Genomic DNA, 20276 nt, shown 5'->3' with positions numbered 1-20276 from the left:
GTAAATCATGACTTACTTTCAGCCTTTTATTCCACCATTGTCCCTGGGAACCTACTGCATGAATCAGTACCTAGACCAGTGATGGAGAATCTATGGCACGGGTGTCACAGATGGCATGTGGAGCCATATCTGCTGGCACACGAGCAGTTGCTGTAACTCAACTCCAACATGCATATGTTTGCCGGCCAGCTGATTTTTTTTTTATCTATCTATCTATCTATCTATCTATCTATCTATCTATCTATCTATCTATCTATCTATCTATCTATCTATTTATTTATTATTTTGTCCAATACACAATGAGGGTTTTAGTGGGTATATATCTATATACACATTTTTACCTTCTCTCGACTCTAGGGGAGTGTTTAGAGCCTGGGGAGGGCAAAACACGAGCCTACTGGGCTCACTAGAAGTTGGGAAACAGGCCATTTCCAGCCTCCAGAGGGCCTCTGGGAGGGAGGGGGAAGCTGTTATTGCCCTCCCTAGGCATTGAATTATGGGGGTGGGCACTCGCGCATACACAATAGCATGCGTACACACTCTTTCGGCACCCAAGGAAAAAAAAGGTTCGCTATCACTGACCTCACTCATGCCCAAATTAAAAAATGTGACATCATAACGCAAGCTTTGCCCTTTTGTGCTTGCAATATATCTATGCAAGCATAGAAAAGACCTAATTGTATGTCACAATGTGACTTGTTTTCCCTTAACTTCAGCAAGAGGCTTATGGAATCTGTCTTTTCAGAGGAAATTCCTTTAAGATACAATATCATCTAATTTGAACTTCTAGATTAAGAGGCACTGTGGGCTGCTCCTTTGCTGTAACCGGGGTGGCCCCACATGCCAGATCTAAGTACCCCATGGTCCAGATCTGGCCTGCGGGCCTTGAGTTTGACAACTCTGAGCTGTACAAAGGGTAATCATCTCTTATTCAATTCTTTAAAGTTTAATCGGCAATATTAATGGGCCCAAGAAAAATTATCTTCTTGATTCAGTCCTGTTTCTCGATAATATTAACCTTTTCCAAATGACTACTGATACTGCATTTGAGTTCAGGTTTACCCAACTATGCAACACAAATACATTAAATGAAATTGTCATGAAATACTAACCATGAAAGCCAATGGACAGGAATGAATGTTCGCATGATGGACACAACAGTTTTCTCCGTTAGCATCTTTCCAGTTGGGAGGACATTCCTGTTCCTCACAAAACTTCTTAGCAGCCTTTGCATCACTTCAAAAATATCATTATTACGTGGGCAAAGATCACATTGAAAGTTACCATGCCATTCCATTCAGCAGCACACACACAACTTCGTATTAGTACAACAAAGAATGAACACAGAAACAAATTATTTGAAAATATTTGTGTGCTCTCTGAAGTTGGGCTCTTTTTAAAAACAGATTTTATATACATATATGCAAAAATCTGCATTTTTTTTAAAAAAACCATGAACATTCAAACATATTCTTGTGTATTTACATTTTTTTCAAACTTTTGCAATTTGCATTATGTTTCATTTTTCCTAAAATTGTTTTCAAAGAAAGATATGCACAACTAAGTCTATTCATTTTTCAAATTATATACTTCTACACTTCTGCATTTTTTGGCACTGGGATATATATTTCAATGTTTGTGAAGTGCAGGTAGTTCTCATTAAACATCCAGTCATTCAATGCTCAAAATTACGATAGCAATAAGGGTCATTCTTTGTCAAGTGGACCAGGTGAAATTGAAGCCTTATTTGAAAAGAAACCATCACAAAAACAACATATATGATAGAAAAAAACATGCTCTTTCTAATGAAATAAATATGAAGATGTTTGAAGGTGAGAAAACAGAGAGAGATAGAAAAAAACCTTGCTCTTTCAATGAAGATGATTGAAGGTAATGAAACAGAGCTCTCTGTTTTCTCACACTCTTTAAAAAATATTTGGAAATCTTCTACAGTGGATACAATGTCTGCCTGCTATTCATTAATACAATCAAATTTTCTTTGTGAGGATAAAAAGAAAAATGACACTATCTGTACTATCTGAAAAAAAATCAGACTACTTTAAGCAGTGGTTCTCAAGCTGGGGGTTGAATGACCATTTGGGGGGGTTGAATGGCCATTTCACACGGGTCACCTAAGACCATGGGATAAGATAAATTTTCCATGGTGTTAGTAACTAAAGCTTCTATTCTGGTGCCTTGGAACATATTTTTACAATCCAACCAATCAGGTGTTTACAGTGGGAGTGTCCCTCTGACCTTCCTGCCAATCAGCTTAAAGCTCTGTTGGGAGAATTGGTGCTGGACCTATGGTTGGGTATCACCACAACATGAGGAACTCTATAAAGGTTAGAAAGGTTGAGAACCATTGACTTTAAGGAATAGCAGATACAGCTTTTGCTTACAGGAGCCCTGAAGAAGTTCTAAATAATTTTCAAAATATGTAGAGTCCTAACATAGAAACAACTGCTGATCAAAGCCAAACATTACTCCTTTTTGTCAGAAAAGAGAAGTTTATATGTCAGAAGTACAGTTGTTTGGAGGAAATCTGTCCATAAAGGAGAAAATGATTGATAATGGCTTGTTCATAATAATGAGGATTGTTTCAATTTTAAACAAATATTTGGAAAATGTTGTCTAATGCAGTGTTTCCCAACTTTGGCAACTTGAAGATATTTGGACTTCAACTCCCAGAATTCCCCAGCCAGCATTCTGGGAGTTGAAGTCCAAATATCTTCAAGTTGCCAAGGTTGGGAAACACTGGTCTAATGAACACACATCATTGTTATATTTTCTCAACTACTCATTAAAACAGTAACATACATACCTTCCACTACCTTATATATTTCCTGAAGCAGAAGCATAAATTACTTCAACTTTATCTATTGATGCTGACCTGTGGGAGAAGATCCCGTTTTCCACAGCATAATGGTAGAAGTAATCGGAAGCAAAGACAGAGTAGATAACATCAAAGGATTCTCCACTTATTATCTTTTCTGGAGGCCTATGGACCCAAGCCATCTCTAGACCTAGAAATAAAAGGTTCATCTAGGGATAGTTCAAAACTCAGTTAACATTTCAGTGTCTTTAACCCTGAGATTGAAGTAACTAATCCAAACAATAATAATTGCCTATGAGTGATAATACCGTATCCAGATTCTTTTGGGTAGTATGTGAACACCAGGTTAACATAGATTATTTGTGTCACTAGGATGGTTTTCTTTTCTGCTTTTGGTTTTTTGAATTTGAGATGATATAAACTGATGGAAAAAAATCTGTGCAGACTAATAGGTCTTGCTTTTGATATAATTTAGATCAGATTAGGTGGTTCCTACCAGTTCTCACTTATTCTTTAGAGCAGCGGTCCCCAAACTATGGCCCGTGGGCCACATGCGGCCCACTGAGGCCATTTATCCGACCCGCCAGTGAGTGACAAGAGCACAGGGAAAAGAGAGAGAGAAAGAAAGAAAAGTGAAAGAGAGGGAGGGAAGGAGAAGTGGAGAGGAATGAAGGAGGGAAGGAAGGAAGGAAAGAAGGAAGGAAGGAGAAATGGAGGGAACAAGGAAGAAAGGAAAGAAGGAAGAATGAAATAAATGGAGGGACAGAGGAAGGAAGGACTGTTTGGGGGTGTGGGTGTAATTTTTTTAATTTTTTCTCTCAACATACATTCAAACAACACAGTGTACTATCTAATTTTCCATGAATAAAATGCGGTATTTTGTTAGTAACTAATATAATCATCAAAAAAGTTGCAAAAGGTTTTTTTCCTAATTTTGTCATCCAGTTACATTCATTTTCTTTTAATTAAATTCCCTCCTTAATGTTCCTTCAAAAAGTGCAACACCAATTACATTTCTAACTTATTAACCATTATGCCAAAGTGCTTCCTTCTTTCTTTATACATTTTTCATAAGCCAAGAAAACCTTGTATAATCAATCAGATGTTAACAAAAGAAAATTAAAAACAACACATTAACATATATGAATTTGAGATCTTCTCCCCCTTCTAAATAGTACGTTCCCATTTTGTTTTTTACTTTAAAACAAGGTATGTGCAGTGTGCATAGGGATTTGTTCATAGCTTTTTTATATAGTCCGGCCCTCCAACAGTCCGAGGGACAGTGAACTGGCCCCCTGTGTAAAGAGTTTGGGGACCCCTGCTTTAGAGCTATTAGTAAACTGGTGATGATGTCACAGACTTTGTTCTGTCAGTACTGGTCTGTGGGCACTGCCATCTTGATTTTGCTTCTGTGCATGTGCAGAAGCTAATTTTTTCTTCTGTGCATGCATAGAAGCCAGTTTTTTATTCCTGCGTGGACGCACACGCACGCAAAGCATGTGTGCGTGCCCATTGCCACCCTGAGAGAACCAGCAGCAAAACAATCTGGAACCCAGCCCTGACTTTACTATGGCTTTATGAGTGGCAGCTGTCTTTGTGCTTTCCATCATAGTTTGTATTGCACTGTATTCCATTGTGATTTGCATTGCACTGTTTTCCATGGTGGTTTGTATTGCACAATTTTGTTTTACATTATAATGGACATTAGCTGCAAAAATAAAACTGATTGAGATTAAAAAAATAGATTCTTCAAGAAGGTCAACAGTATTCTAGCCAAAAGAAAAAAAAGATGGTCTCTAAGAAACATAACTATTATGAGCCGGGGTGGCGCAGCAGGTAGAGTGCTGTACTGCAGGCCATTGAAGCTTACTGTAGATCTGTAGGTCAGCGGTTCAAATCTCATCACCGGCTCAAGATTGACTCAGCCTTCCCTCCTTCCGAGGTGGGTAAAATGAGGACCCAGATTGTGGGGGCAATATGCTGGCTCTGTTAAACAGTGCTATTGCTAACATGTTGTGAGCCGCCCTGAGTCTGAGGAGAAGGGCAGCATAAAAATTGAATGAATAAATAAATAAACAAACAAACAAACAAACAAATATCATCATCATCATCATCATCATCATCATCACAGTTAGCCAGATGTTTAGACTGGATTTGGCAGTTTTGTGTATTTATCGAGTTCTTTGGATGTTTGATGATGTTACAGACATTGCCACAGGATGGAAGCTGTTCCAAGTAAAGCTGCCTTCTGCAATTGACTGATGGCAAATCTGTGTATTACTTTTGTGAAAATATTAACAACAACAACAACAACAACAACAACAACAACAATAATAATAATACAACCTGTGACACTGCCTTTAAACCTGCTCTCTGAGATCCTTGAGAAGAACTCAATAGATTGATAATAATGCCAGATTCATTCTAAACATCTGCCTGACTGTCAGACCAATCATAATAATCATATGGATTATCAATTTTCTAATTCCAGATTCTCCATTATTTCTTTCTGCCTGGAATTCTTAGGCAGAATAGGAAGGAATGGCTACTTACTTAACCAGAATTAAAATAGTAGACGTTATAACTATTTTTATCTAGTACATATCTACTACAATCCTGGTACAAATACAAGAAGTAATATTAATGAACTTAGAATTGAGATATTTTGAACATATCATGGAAAAGAAGAGTTATTGAAGAAGATCCTACTCTTTTGAGAAAACAGGCTGAAAGAAGACACTGTCGGCATTCCAATAAATGACCCCAACAAAAAAAAACTCTGAGACTAGAAGTTACCTGATGATATATGTTTACACTTCCAAGAAGTCCAAAAGGCATTCACTGTCAGATGGTTTTGTGAAATTATGTCCATTGTTTCAGAAAGAGTTGGGAATGACTGAATGACAATGTTTGTCTTATGTGGGCAAGCCTTCACTGTGATCTTCATGCATTTTCCCATAAATTAGTATCTTCTTCTATCGAGAGTCATACAGTAAACAATTCTTATCAATTGCCATGGTTACATATTCCTCAATTCCCTTAAATTTCCGCAAGAGAAGGAACCATTGCTCATGGTTTCCGATTTGATATTGTGAAATTGGGATGGATAGATGGGTGGATGGATGAATAGGCAAAACAATGCAAAGCATTTGAAAGGGTATGTGTAGGAGTATGAGGAAGGAATGTGTGTTATTCCTACATAGCGTGTTGGTAGCAGAGAAACATTGATGTAAGACTTCTATAGGGAAGGTGAACACAGTGTAGAGTTGTTCTGATTTTGACTAAAGATTGCAAGGCAATAGGTATTTCTCTAATGCAGTATTTCCAATAATTAATATGTTTGCTACTACTATGGGTGGCTCTTATTTCTTTTTAATGTACACAGAACAAGTTTCAGATAGATCCCTTTGTTTCTTCAGTTTTTCATAATATATCCGAGCGTCCAGAAAGTATGTAATTCTCTTGTGTGATGTTATTTACTGCCCTAAGTAATTTTACCTAGAATTAGGGGTTTTTTTTGCTGATGCCTGCTGTTTCCCAAACAGCATTTGTAGTCTTTTTGTTTGCTTGTTTGCTTTATCCTATAAAAACAACAACAATACCTCCACAGTCCAGCATGTTATACTCATCCGGTTTCTCCAAGGGCCAGCAGTCATAATCTGTGTTATCCAAATCATGCCACCCATCTGCTAAAAGAGCCTGCCATAAATAAGCAACATCAAAAGGTTCTTAGATATACAGTAGTACAATTTCATTCTCCGGTAAAACATTTTATTTTAGAGAAGCAAGGATTACTATTTATTTGTTTGTTTGTTTGTTTGTTTGTCTGTCTGTCTGTCTCCCTCTCTCTCCCTCTCTCTCTCTCTATCTTTCTTTCTGTCTGTCTGTCTGTCTGTCTGTCTGTGTCTGTCTGTCTGTCTGTCTGTCTGTCTGTCTCTCTCTCTCTCTATCTTTCTATCTATCTATCTATCTATCTATCTCTATCTATCTATCTATCTCTATCTTTCTTTCTTTCTTTCTATCTATTTATCTCTCTCTCTCTCTCTCTATCTATCTCTATCTTTATCTATCTTTCTGTCTGTCTGTCTGTCTCTCTTTCTCTCTCTCTATCTATCTATATCTAGCTATCTATCTTTCTATCTAGCTATCTTTCTATCTATCTATCATCTATCATCTATCATCTATCTATCTATCATCTATCTATCTATCATCTATCTATCATCTATCTTTCTCTCTCTCTCTCTCATCTATCGATCTATCTATCTATCTATCTATCTATCTATCTATCTATCTATCTATCTATCATCTATCTATCTATCTATCTATCTATCATCTATCTTTCTATCTCTATCTCATCTATCTATCTCTATCTTTCTTTCTTTCTTTCTTTCTATCTATTTATCTCTCTCTCTCTCTATCTATCTCTATCTTTATCTATCTTTCTTTCTGTCTGTCTGTCTGTCTCTCTTTCTTTCTCTCTCTCTATCTATCTATATCTAGCTATCTATCTTTCTATCTATCTATCTTTCTATCTATCTATCATCTATCATCTATCTATCTATCATCTATCTATCTATCATCTATCTATCATCTATCTTTCTCTCTCTCTCTCTCATCTATCGATCTATCTATCTATCTATCTATCATCTATCTATCTATCTATCTATCTATCTATCTATCTATCATCTATCTTTCTATCTCTATCTCATCTATCTACCTACCTACCTACCTACCTACCTACCTACCTACCTATCTATCTATCTATCTATCTATCTATCTATCTATCTATCTATCTATCTATCTAATCTATCTGGATTAGAGGTCTTTCCAGTTCAGTTTTTCTTGGTTTATTTTAGGTGTTTGTTTCTCTGACTGGCCAACATCACTTTATATATATAAAGTGACCCAAAATAAACCAAGCAAAACTGAACTGGAAAGACCTTTAAACCACACAACTAAAGGCTTGGGAAAACAACTAGGTTCTTAATAGATTCAAAATGTTCATGCTCTCGTGTTTATCAATCTAGAAAATTCCAGATTCCAGATTAAGAGGAAAGCTCAGTAAGCAAAAATTGGTTAAAAGGAATATTTTTAATCTGCTGATTCAGCTCAGTTTACATCAAGCGTAAAACACACTTTCCCCTATTATTTATATATACTGCTCAAAAAAAATAAAGGGAACACTCAAGTAACACATCCTAGATCTGAATGAATGAAATATTCTTATTAAATGCTTTGTTCTGTACAAAGTTGAATGTGCACAACAGCAGGTGAAATTGATTGTCAATCAGCTTTGCTTCCTAAGTGGACAGTTTGATTTCACAGAAGTTTGATTTACTTGGAGTTATATTGTGTTGTTTAAGTGTTCCCTTTATTTTTTTTGAGCAGAGTATTATATAATCATATATATTCAGTGAAGGGCTACCAAAATTTGTACTACCACACTGTGGGCGTGGCTTATCAGGATGCCCTGCATTTTCTTTCAACATCCTTCAGTGCAAATTGGGTGCTCTGGGATAGAGCTCCATTTTCGCTACCCCACTGCGTTTCTCTCCATCCGGGCAGTAGCTCACCCCTGTATATATTCATATAATATAACATAATCATATAATCATATTCATGGAGGCTCAGTGGCTATGATGCTGAGCTTGTTGATAGAAAGGTAAGCAGTTCAGCAGTTCAAATCCCTAGTGCTGCATAACGAGGTGACCTCATGTTACTTATCACAGTCTAGCAACCTAGCAAAGGTTCGAAAGCACATTAAAAATGCAAGTTAAAAAATAGGGATCACCTTTGGTGGGAAAGTAACAGTATTCCCTGTGCCTTTGGTATATAGTCATGCTGGCCACATGACCATGGAAATATTTTTGGACAGCGCTGGCTCTTTGGCTTTGAAACGGAGATGAGCACCGCCCCCTGGAGTTTGGAATGAGTAGCACATATGTGCAAGGGGAAACTTTACCTTTATTCATATACTAGCAATCAGTTAATGAGGGGGCTGTGAGATAAATAAGACACTTCAAATATGGGAAGATTGCAGAATTTTGTTTGTGGTTTTGTGCTTTTATGTATTTTTCTGTGTTTTGTGTATGTATGTATGTATGTATGTATGTATGTATGTATGTATGTATGTATGTACCACCTGAGATCCTCTAGGCAGTTCGCAAAGTTAAAACACAGAAAAATAAACAATAAAACAAATTAACAAATGCATACAATTCAGATAGTGAACGCTGAGTCGACATGCTCCTTTTAAAAAATACAAGTAGTCCTCAACTTATCACCACAATAGAGCCCAAAATTTCTGCTGCTAAGCGAGACAGTTGTTAAGTGAATTGTGCCCCATTTTATGACCTTTCTTGCCTCAGTTGTGAAGTGAATCATAGTAATTGTTAAGTTGATAACACAGCAGTGATGGGCTTCTACGGGAACGGTCGGGAATGCAGTTCCGGTAGCAAAATTTGGAGCTCCACCCCAGAGCACCCAATCTGCACTGAAAGATGTTGAAACAAAATGCATAAGCCACGCCCACAGTGTGGTAGTAAAAATTTTGGTAGCTCATCCCTGTAACACAACTATGAATCTATGAAAGCTACCTCATTGACTTTGCTTGTCAGAAGGTCACAAAAGGTGATCATGTGACCCTGGGACATTGCTACTATCATAAATGGAAGTCAATTGCTAGATGTCTGGATTTTGATCATGTGACCATTGGAATGCTGCAATGGTCGTAAGTGTGAAAAACATTCAGTTAATGAATTCAGTTTGATGAAGGGGAAACGTGAACTAATCTTCCTTCCTTCCCTCCCATCCTTTAAAAAGGTTTTCAACTTTTCGTGAAACAGAATCTCAAATATTACAGCATTTCATCCAAGACAAGTTATTTACATTTACATGGAAAAAAAATCCTTTTAGTAGGGCTGCTGTTTTGCAACTAATCTTTTGTTCATTCTTGTCATTCAACAACAATATGTTTGTAAAGTCATTACAAATGTCTGGAAATACCATTTTACACATGAGGATTTTATTACCACCATTTTACACCAGTGTCAAGTAAAGGACGTCTAATAGCAGGTTAAGAGCAGTGTTCCCTCGGGACTGGGTGGCACAGAAATAAATAAATAAACAAACAAACAAACAAACAAACAAATAAATAAAAAACCCACCCTGTTTTGTCTCAGAGAATGTCAAAATAAAATACTGTACTGTGTGTCTATAACAGTGAGCTCATAATAGGGCAACTCTATCAATATCAAAATGCCACTTAAATAGTTGAGCTAGTTTCAAACTAGATTTTGATTTTCTTTCTCTCTTCCTTACTCCCATTCTTTTTCTTTCTGTTTTCCTTTCTCTCTTTTTTCTATCTGTTTCTCTCTCTTCCTCTCTCTCTCCTTTCCTCTCACTCTTTCCCTCTCGGCTTCTGGGCAGGTTTGGAAAATTCTGAGTTGATGATGATTTTTAAGTGAGCGATTGCTCACTGCTCAGCTTAAAGGGAACTATGGTTAAGAGCAATTCAATTTTGATAATTTGGTCTGTTCCTGATGTGGAAACATCGTATACAAGTTCAGATTAGTTCATGGGATAAAAAAAAACATATTAAGATGCATGAAAAAAGGATGATAATATTATAACAAATAATATCAAAGACTGAACAGATATATGAATTATGATTACTGTATTCACAATTGCTGTTGATTCTACTATCATGGTGCCCGTAGACCATGTTGTACTCCATTATCTTTACTAGTTTGCTAAACGTTAAGTATTATTACTAATAAAAATGAGTTATAATCACAAAGTCCAATAACATGAAGGAAGATTGCCTACCAGTAAACCAATGAAGATCTGCAGCTCAGGGTGGAGTGTTCTGGTGGCTCTCATACTCCTCTCGACATGCAGAGAAGGAGATGCCTGTTGCTGCAGGAGCCCAACTTCCCCTTAGATCTTGTGCTGTAGCTCAATATCCCCCTCCTCTTATTATACCCCTTGCATACAACACAATAGTTATGGAAAGTATCCCAAGCACAGGACTTAAGAGAACAAAGCCTTGCCTCAAGGTCTCCCCCTGGTGGCTATAAAATGCTCACTTTCCACTTGGGAGTTCAAACGTCTGTAGTTGTGAGCTGTTAAATTCAAACACAGCTCTTCTTGCTCCCAGTCCTCTAGTACAGTGTTTCCCAACCTTGGCAACTTGAAGATATCTGGACTTCAACTCCCAGAATTCCCCAGCCAGCATTTGTGTTGAAGTCCAGATATCTTCAAGTTACCAAGGTTGGGAAACACTGCTCTAGTGGGAGTTGATTCTTGTGATGTGAGCAGTCGCATAAAAAAACAATTAATACAATTTCCATCACACGTTTTTCTGAGGTTGGATGTAGGTGGGGAAATTAATTAATTAATTAATTAATTAATTAATTAATTAATTGTATTTATATGCTGCCCACTCCAAAAAGGACTCAGGGTGGCTAACAATAGTCTTAAATACTAGAACAATTAAAAATACAACAATAATAAGCAGCAATGCAATACAATATACAATATCCTAAAAACTATGCATACATACAGTCATTCCTAATTCCAGGAATACATTTAGATATAGGCAAATGTATAGGCAAATGTATTCTTTCCCCTCACCTCTAAACATCCGCAGTCTGCAAAATTATACACATTTAGTATGCAGAAGTAAATTAGTTCTGAACGCATGCTTATTATATCATATTCTTATATCATATTAACACATATTCTTATATCATCAAATTAATTCTGCTATTTATTACTAAAGAGGGTTATATATCCATATAAATCCCAAGACGTAATGGTGGACTTGGCTATAAAACAAGTTTATGCAATGCTGTTTCACAAGATGCCATTAGATTAATTTAGAATTTCTTTCAAAATACAAATAATTGGGACCACAAGCATAATAACAGTTTTAGATACCTGTGTCACTTTTCTTTCATACTAACGCTTTCATTCAATATTCCATTATTTGGAATGGAAAAAAATTACCAACTATTTTTATAGCTTGTAACTAAATGTGGAATTTAATTGTGAAATGTGGAATTCCCACTTCCAATGTTTTAATTTTAGCATATCCCTATTCTGCATTCTCGCTATATTTCAGAAATGTAACCAAGATATGGTACAAATGGATATACACTGTTGGCTTGTCTCAGTTAGCGATGAAACCTTCGACAACACCGAGCAGAATAATGAGCTTTTATAGCTTCAATGAGGAAGTGACGAAACAGCCTTGAATATTAACTCTTCAAGTACAAGTTAACCCTTTAAGTGCACATTAACTCTTTAAGTACGTACAAGTTTGGTACAAATGTAAAATATGCAGTTTACAATGGCAATCCCTAACAACCATGTACCCTGTACTAACATACACCATAGTTTAGAGGAAATTGAGGTTCAGTTTGTATTATTAATCCCCATCAGAAATTAATGTTCAATTTGATCTCAGAGCATAATGATTCATCTGGGAAAATGGCAGAGAGAGAAATGGAAATTGCAATTCATCAAGGTACACCCAAAATGCTCTAGTCAGATCTATTTCCCTACCTTGGAAAGAGTTGGGAAATTGCCTTCCTTCTACTCTCTCTATCATTTGAACTATCAAAAGTGAAACAGACCAGAATATTTCTTCTTGTCTATGCAGCAAGTATATTTTTACTTCTCCATCATATTTTCAGTAGAAATCCTACAATCACCTAACAGGTAAAACTCAAGTTATAACAAACTCAAGGCAAAAGAGATGCTTGACACAATTGAAAGAAATGGAATGGAATCCCAGCGACCGGTTAGGTCCCACAGAGTTGGCCTTCTCTGGGTCCCGTCGACTAAACAATGTCGTTTGGCGGGACCCAGGAGAAGAGCCTTCTCTGTGGCGGCCCCAACCCTCTGGAACCAGCTCCCCCCAGATATCAGAGTTGCCCCCACCCTCCTTGCATTTCACAAGCTCCTTAAAACCCACCTCTGTCGTCAGGCATGAGGGAATTGAAATTTTCCCTTCCCCATAGGCTTATAGAATTTATACACGGTATGCTTGTATATATGATTGGTTCGTTAAATAGGGGTTTTTAAGATTATTTTTAATATTAGATTTGTTTACATTGTCTTTTTTACTGTTGTTAGCCGCCCCAAGTCTTCGGAGAGGGGCAGCATACAAATCTAATAAATAAAAAATAAAAATAAAATAATAATAAAATTGAATTGTCACTATTTTTTGAGTGCTACATAAACAGTGTCTCTAGGATCTATTGATTTTAACAATTGCCATTGAAGCATAATATGCTATGCTATGGATATGCTGTTTATTAAGAAAGTGGAATCAGAAACTGGACTAAAGAATAATTCTGAACCTGGAGGATGGCTGGAAAATGAGAGTTCTTTTACTCCCCTCTAGTGGTTTTAGTTCCCAATAACAAGTTACAGCTACCTATTTTATGCATGGTATTAAAAAGCTATGCATCTTTTGTAATATAATATAGAAGATGTAGGCCCTATCAGTGATCAGTGAACAGTTGCCAAAAACAAGAGAAACATTTGGAAATAAACCATGTTTATTTCTCCGGAATCTCCACCTTCAAAGTTTTGACTGGAGAAAGATATCCCTTACATCTATATCTAAAAACAATGAAACCTAAGTCAACCTATCAATATGTTTTTCTGATTTAACTGAGATCTAAATTTTGCTAACTGAATTGAATGAGGAATGAGCGCTACTGTACATAACTTCTTCCTAATATCTGCTCTGCTTTGTGCTTAGGTAACTGCTGTGCAATATTTGCACATGAACAACCTTATTGTAGAATCAGTTAAGGGGGAAGAAAGAATGCCACAGGGACGAGAACCCGATTGGTGTAGCGGCTAAGCATCAGGCTAGAAACCAGAAGATCGTGAGTTCTAATCCAGCCTTAGGTCAACCCCTGTCTTTCAACTGTAAAAAGCAAGCAAGGACTTCTGAAAAGTTATTATTATTATTATTATTTATTGGATTTGTATGCCGCCCCTCTCCGCAGACTCGGGGCGGCTAACAACAGTGGTAAAACAACATGAACAATCCAATTAATAAAAACAACTAAAAAGCCCTTATTATAAAAAACCAAACATATACACAAACATACCATGCATAACTTGTAATAGCCTAGGGGGAAAGGATAACTTAACTCCCCCATGCCTGGCAACAAAGGTGGGTCTTAAGTAATTTGCAAAAGACAAGGAGAGTGGGGGGCGTTTTAATCTCTGGGGGGAGTTGGTTCCAGAGGGCTGGGGCCGCCACAGAGAAGGCTCTTTCCCTGGGGCCCGCCAAACAACATTGTTTGGTCGACGGGACCCGGAGAAGGCCAACTCTGTGGGACCTTATTGTCCGCTGGGATTCGTGCGGTAGAAGGCGGTTCCAGATGTATTCTGGCCCAATGCCATGTAGGGCTTTAAAGGTCATTACCAACACTTTGAATTGTGACCGGAAACCGATTGGCAGCCAGTGCAGGCCGCGGATTGTTGCAGAAATGTGGGCGAATCTAGGAAGCCCCACAATGGCTCTTGCGGCCGCATTCTGCACGATCTGAAGTTTCCGAACACTTTTCAAAGGTAGCCCCATATAGAGAGCGTTGCAGTAATCGAACCTCGATGAGGGCATGAGTGATGAGGGCATGAGTGACTGTGACCAGTGACTCCCTGTCCAAATAGGGCCGCAACTGGTGCACCAGGCGAACCTGGGCAAACGCCCCCCTCGCCACAGCCGAAAGATGATGTTCCAATGTCAGCTGTGGATCGAGGAGGATGCCCAAGTTGCCAAGAAAACTGCAGGGACTTACCCAGGCAGCTGTCGAAAGTCAAGATTGACTTGAAAGTTGAAGGTGCATACATGCATGCACAAGCATCACACACACACACACACACATACACAAACATACACGGAAAAAAGCATAAGGAAGATGTATTGGAATAGATCTCATGTTCCAGCAATTTGCCAGTTTACATATTGATGAGATTCTAGTTCTGGAACCGATTGGTATAAATCTGGCCCAGAACTAGAATCAGGCATGTGAGAAATAATCTTCTACTCAAATCTTATCTGAGGTTTTGTAGGAAAGCTAGCCCGTTGTGAAATACCTTTGTTACCATGTGTTATTTCAATATTGAATAACCGATGACAAGAAAGAACAGCATTTATTTTGTCCTTGTTTATTGACATTCTAGCCTCACAGCATGATAAGGTTGCTCCATATTACTGGCAGAGAAGCAGTTTTATGAAGTGATGTGCCGGTGTCTGGAGGCTGTTGGGGCTTGGATGGGTGTCAACAGACTCAAACTCAACCCTGATAAGACAGAGTGGCTGTGTGTTTTGCCTCCCAAGGACAACTCCATCTGTCCGTCCATTAGCCTGGGTCCGCAACTTGGGCGTCCTCCTCAACCCACAGCTCACATTAGAGAAACATCTTTCAGCTGCGGCGAGGGGGGCATTTGCCCAGGTTCGACTGGTGCACCAGTTGCGGCCCTATTTGGACCGGTAGTCACTGCTCACTGTCACTCATGCCCTCATCACCTCAAGGTTTGACTGTTGTAACACTCTCTACATGGGGCTACCTTTGAAAAGTGTTCGGAAACTTTAGATCGTGCAGAATGCAGCTGCGAGAGCAATCATGGGCTTTCCTACGTATGCCCATGTTACTCCAACACTCCGCAGTCTGCATTGGTTGCCAATCAGTTTCTGGTTACAATTCAAAGTGTTGGTTATGACCTATAAAACCCTTCATGGCACCGGACCAGGATATCTGCGAGACCGCCTTCTGCTACACGAATCCCAGCAGCTGGTTAGGTCCCACAGAGTTGGTCTACTCTGGGTCCCGTCGACTAAACAATGTCGTCTGGCGGGACCCAGGGGAAGAGCCTTCTCTGTGGCGGCTCTAACCCTCTGGAATCAACTCCCCCCAGAGATTAGGACTGCCCCCACCCTCCTTGCCTTTCTTAAACTCCTTAAAACCCACGTCTGTCGTCAGGCTTGGGGGAACTGAGACATCCCCCCCTTGCCTATGTAATTTTGTGCATGATATGACTGTGTGCATGTATCTTATCTATTGGGGTTTTTTTCTTTTTAGACTTTTTAATTTAAAACTGTTATTTTAGATTTTAATTATTAGATTTGTTAGCATGTATTGTTTTATGGAGAGGGGCAGCATACAAATCTAATTAATAATAATAATAATAATAATAATAATAATAATAATAATAATAATGGTTAAATCATGGCTAAATTCTGTTAGAAGCCATGCGGTAAAAACAGGAGAACGAGAGCCAAATCTATACATGCTACTTTGGGAAGGTATGGCATAGGACAGTCATACTGTTTTAATCTGATCCTTATTATGATCTTCAAAACAATTTAAAAAATATATAGTGACTATAACTTACATATTGATTTTATTTCGTGGAGCCCCTAAAAAATGTCTTAAGGGACCACTAAGGGTTCCTAGACCATACTTTGCAAATCATTGCTCTAGCCCAGTGATGGCAAATCTTTTTTGGCTCAGGTGCCAAAAGGGTGCACGCACACACAATAGTGTGTGTGTGCATGTCCACACCCATAATGCAATACCCTGCGCATGTGCACAAACCCCCTATGCTGCCCCCCATGCACATATGTGCACAGGTCTCACTGAAGTCTCCAGATTTCCAGTATGGGTGAACTAAGACATCTCCCCCAGGCTTATTATATTTCACATTTGGTGTGTATGTGCTGTATGGTTTTTAATTGTTTGGGTTTATATATATTTTATTATTAGATTTGTCCCATTGTTATACTGTTTTTATTGTTGTTGTGAGCCGCCCCGAGTCTTCGGAGAGGGGCGGCATACAAATCTAATAAATTATTATTATTATTATTTCTTTATTAAGTGGATTTGTATGCCGCCCCCTCCGAGGACTTGGGGTGGCTCACAACATATCAAAGAAAACATAAGGATACATCTGGATCCAATTAATGTAATTAAAAACCTAAAAGTTGTAATATAATTAAAAACATTCATTACTAGTAGGCTCATTAGGCTGTTTTTTGCTCTCTCCAGGATTCAAAAAAGCCCTACTTAGTTACCTTCAGATAGTTGCAACCAGTAATGGGCAGCCAAATTTGTTACTGCCACACTGTGGCTGTGGCTTATTTTGTGGGTGTGGTTTAATGATCATGTGACTGGGTAGGAGTTGCTTGCCGGCTCTGCGATCAGGTGGGAGTGGCTTGAATGATCATCATCGTTGAAGTGAACTGTTAAATCCTCAAGTTACAACCTTACCAGTGTCACTCACTGGGGTGACAATTTTCATTGTGTTTCCCGCGCTCTCCTTCCTGAGTCGCCCCCCCCCACTTCAGGCTTGGTAGCTAGGCGAACGGGTGCTGACAGAAGCATAAATGCTGCCGGCGCTGCTTCCACTCACACCTTCTGCTTGCACCTCAGGCGGGAGGTGGCTGCATGAGACTGGAGGGGAGACACGCAGGAGAGAGGGAAGCTCGTCCGAGGCCAGAAAGGAAGAAAGAGGAAAAAAGCAAGGAGCACAGTTGCAGCAGCAGAAGCAGGGGGAAAAAGGAGAGTCGAGCTGAGACCAGTAATCCAGGAAGTGACAGCCGCCAATCAGCTGGAGCTGTGCACGCTTCTTCATTTCTGCCGGTGGAACTGCATTCCACCCCGTCCTGCCTGCTGCCCACCCCTGGTTGCAACCAATCTTGGATTCCTTATTCCCAAATCAAGCAGTACAATAAATGACCCAGGATCTTTCCCACAGGATATCTCAATATTTTGTTGTTTCTACAAATTTCTGGATGCCTCAGCAACTGAGAACAAAACATGTTGCTTGAGGGCTTCATATCGTGTACCTACTGTTAGTAATCCGAGTCTTCGGAGAGGGGCGGCATACAAATCCAATAGATAGATAGATAGATAGATAGATAGATAGATAGATGGATGGATGGATGGATGGATGGATGGATGGATGGATGGATGGATGGATGGATGGATGGATGGATGGATGGATGGATGGATAGATAGATAGATAGATAGATAGATAGATAGATAGATAGATAGATAGATAGATAGATAGATAGATAAATTTAATACATTTCAAGTTTGTTTTACACAATGAACCCATAGATATTCAAGAATTAAAGGCTTGCTTTTGAGAAAGGAAGTGGATAATTGTTTCAATCCTCTCCTTTATAAAACAATTCTATGCACAAAAAGGCACTTATAGAAAGGTTTCTATAAAGTCACATTGTTGTGAATATTTCTCATACTCAGAGAATGTTATTAATAGTGAAATGGTTGCATACGTGTGTCGTATTTCCCGGCACAAGTGCAAAGGAGCTGAAACGTGAGGTATGATGGTTTAACCTTGCTTTCATCATCTGAATGAAAATGATGGGTCTTAAAGACAGCTCAGTATTTAAAATCCATTTTTCAAATTGTTGGAATAGCATTACTCAAGTTTTTCGATTGTTATTATTTTCATTTTTCAAAAGTGGAGTAATAATCGTTATGAATTGAATTTTAATTAATGTTACTTAAAGTCAAACACAATTTATTTTTGTCTTGCCTACCCTCAAAATCTCCGGAACTTTAAAAGAATTATTTACTATGCTTTTGTTAGCCCCTGTTAACATCGTCAGAGTGTAAAATCACCATTGAAGAGAGGCTTGCTTTTTATGGTTACTGATCAATTTAGTCATTGTGCATATGATGGGCCCACACCCTTGCTCCCCCCCATAATTAGCTTTGTTGTTTTTGCCTTAGTCATGCTGAGTGAGGGAGATGTGGCTTCTGTTACCTCCTTCCCTATTGTTTATTGCTTGGGCTGTCTCTCCCCTGGGGTTGGGTGGGGGGATGATGCCCAGCTGTCAGGTATTGCTTTGAAGGCATTTGCTCAAAAAAATAAAGGGAACACTCAAATAACTCATCCTAGATCTGAATGAATGAAATATTCTCATTGAACACTTTGTTCTGTACAAAGTAGAATGTGCACAACAGCATGTGAAATTGATTGTCAATCAGTGTTGCTTCCTAAGTGGACAGTTTGATTTCACAGAAGTTTGATTTACTTGGAGTTACATTGTGTTGTTTAAGTGTTCCCTTTATTTTTTTGAGCAGTGTGTAGTGTGTGTGTATATGTGTGTGTGGCCCCACTCGTCATCTTCAGGCTGGTGCTTTTGTCCTTGTGCCAGGGACAACACAGCGAGACCTGAGCTGCCTTCCCTCTATAAATACTGGTGGGTGGATGTGGAGTGCTGGCTCAGCAGCTGCAATCTGTGTTGAAACTTCCTGGTGAGTCAGTGGGGTAACACCTGGGTCATTGATGTAATTGATGTATGCTGATTAGTTGATGTTTGTGGATTGGGGGTAATATCCTGAGTAGTTGGAGCTTGCAGATTACTTAGCTGTTTTGTAATGTGTGTAATGTGTGTCTGAAGATGACGAGTGGGACCTCATCGAGTGGGACCTCGTCGAAACATCACCAGGAATCTCTGAAAGTTACACGGGAAGAAACCTGAATATGCCAAGACCTTCATACTTGAACCCGTGAAAATCTACAAATATATATGTTATATATGAAGGGATTGGATACTGTAGCCTAGAGGTTCATTCTCTGCCTTACAAGGCAAAGGTTGCAGGTTCAAGTCCCAGTGAGGGTATGGCTAGCTGATGAGGCCAAAATAAGGCCGAAATAGATCTATCCTAGTCTCCCTTAATTTTCAAATTCAGCCAAAACATGTGACATATATATAGACACTCAAAATATTACATGGGGTAAAACCCAAACTCAGAACAATCTACATAAATATACCCGTGAAAATCTATGAAAACATATATATATGTATGTGTGTATATATATATATATATATATATATATATATATATATATATATACACACACACACATATACATATGCATACACACATGTTGTGGTTAGCTCTGGCCCAGCTCCTGCCCCAAGCAATGTTGAGGTGGATGTGGGGGAGACATCCACATGCCGCAGGCCTGTTTTGCATCCAGTAGAATCTGTCTCCTCTGACCAAGGAAGCGTGAGTGACAGGGAAGAGGGGAGTTTGGCAGACAGCCCAGGAGGAGATCAATCATGTGTATCATCCTTGGATTCTGAACAAGAATTAATGACACATCCACGCATGCGTAGAGTGATGCATAGGAGACAACAACTGAAGGATTATTACAAGAGAAAATGAGGCCACCTGTGGTTGTGTGGGGCTGCTGTAATTAGTGCTACAGATAAAAATAAAAGCGTGCTGGTTTAGCCTTGTGGCAGTTTATCTGATTCATTGTTTCATCAAGATTGTGGTTTGTGCGCTGTTCAAGATTGTGTGTGGACTCTCTGGACTTTAGAATTGGACTCAATTTCCCAGTTATTGGGTGAGCAATTGGATTGCATTTA

The 20276-nt window shown here is 38.8% G+C and overlaps 1 protein-coding gene across 1 annotated transcript in view; it reads right to left on the bottom strand.

The window, feature by feature from the left end:
- The window catches only part of LOC139159550 (atrial natriuretic peptide receptor 1-like), a 120635-nt gene that overhangs the window by 80756 nt on the left and 19603 nt on the right, over nucleotides 1-20276 (bottom strand). Inside the window, exons 4-6 of the mRNA XM_070736861.1 lie at nucleotides 6439-6535; nucleotides 2894-3026; nucleotides 1113-1236 (exon numbers count right to left, since the gene is read on the bottom strand). Of these exons, the coding sequence (XP_070592962.1) occupies nucleotides 1113-1236; nucleotides 2894-3026; nucleotides 6439-6535 (354 nt within the window). The remainder of the gene's footprint in view (nucleotides 1-1112; nucleotides 1237-2893; nucleotides 3027-6438; nucleotides 6536-20276) is intronic.

Source organism: Erythrolamprus reginae, chromosome 2 (assembly GCF_031021105.1).
Source record: "Erythrolamprus reginae isolate rEryReg1 chromosome 2, rEryReg1.hap1, whole genome shotgun sequence".
In the NCBI taxonomy this organism is placed as follows: domain Eukaryota; kingdom Metazoa; phylum Chordata; class Lepidosauria; order Squamata; family Dipsadidae; genus Erythrolamprus; species Erythrolamprus reginae.
This window is presented reverse-complemented; position numbering and strand designations above follow the sequence as displayed.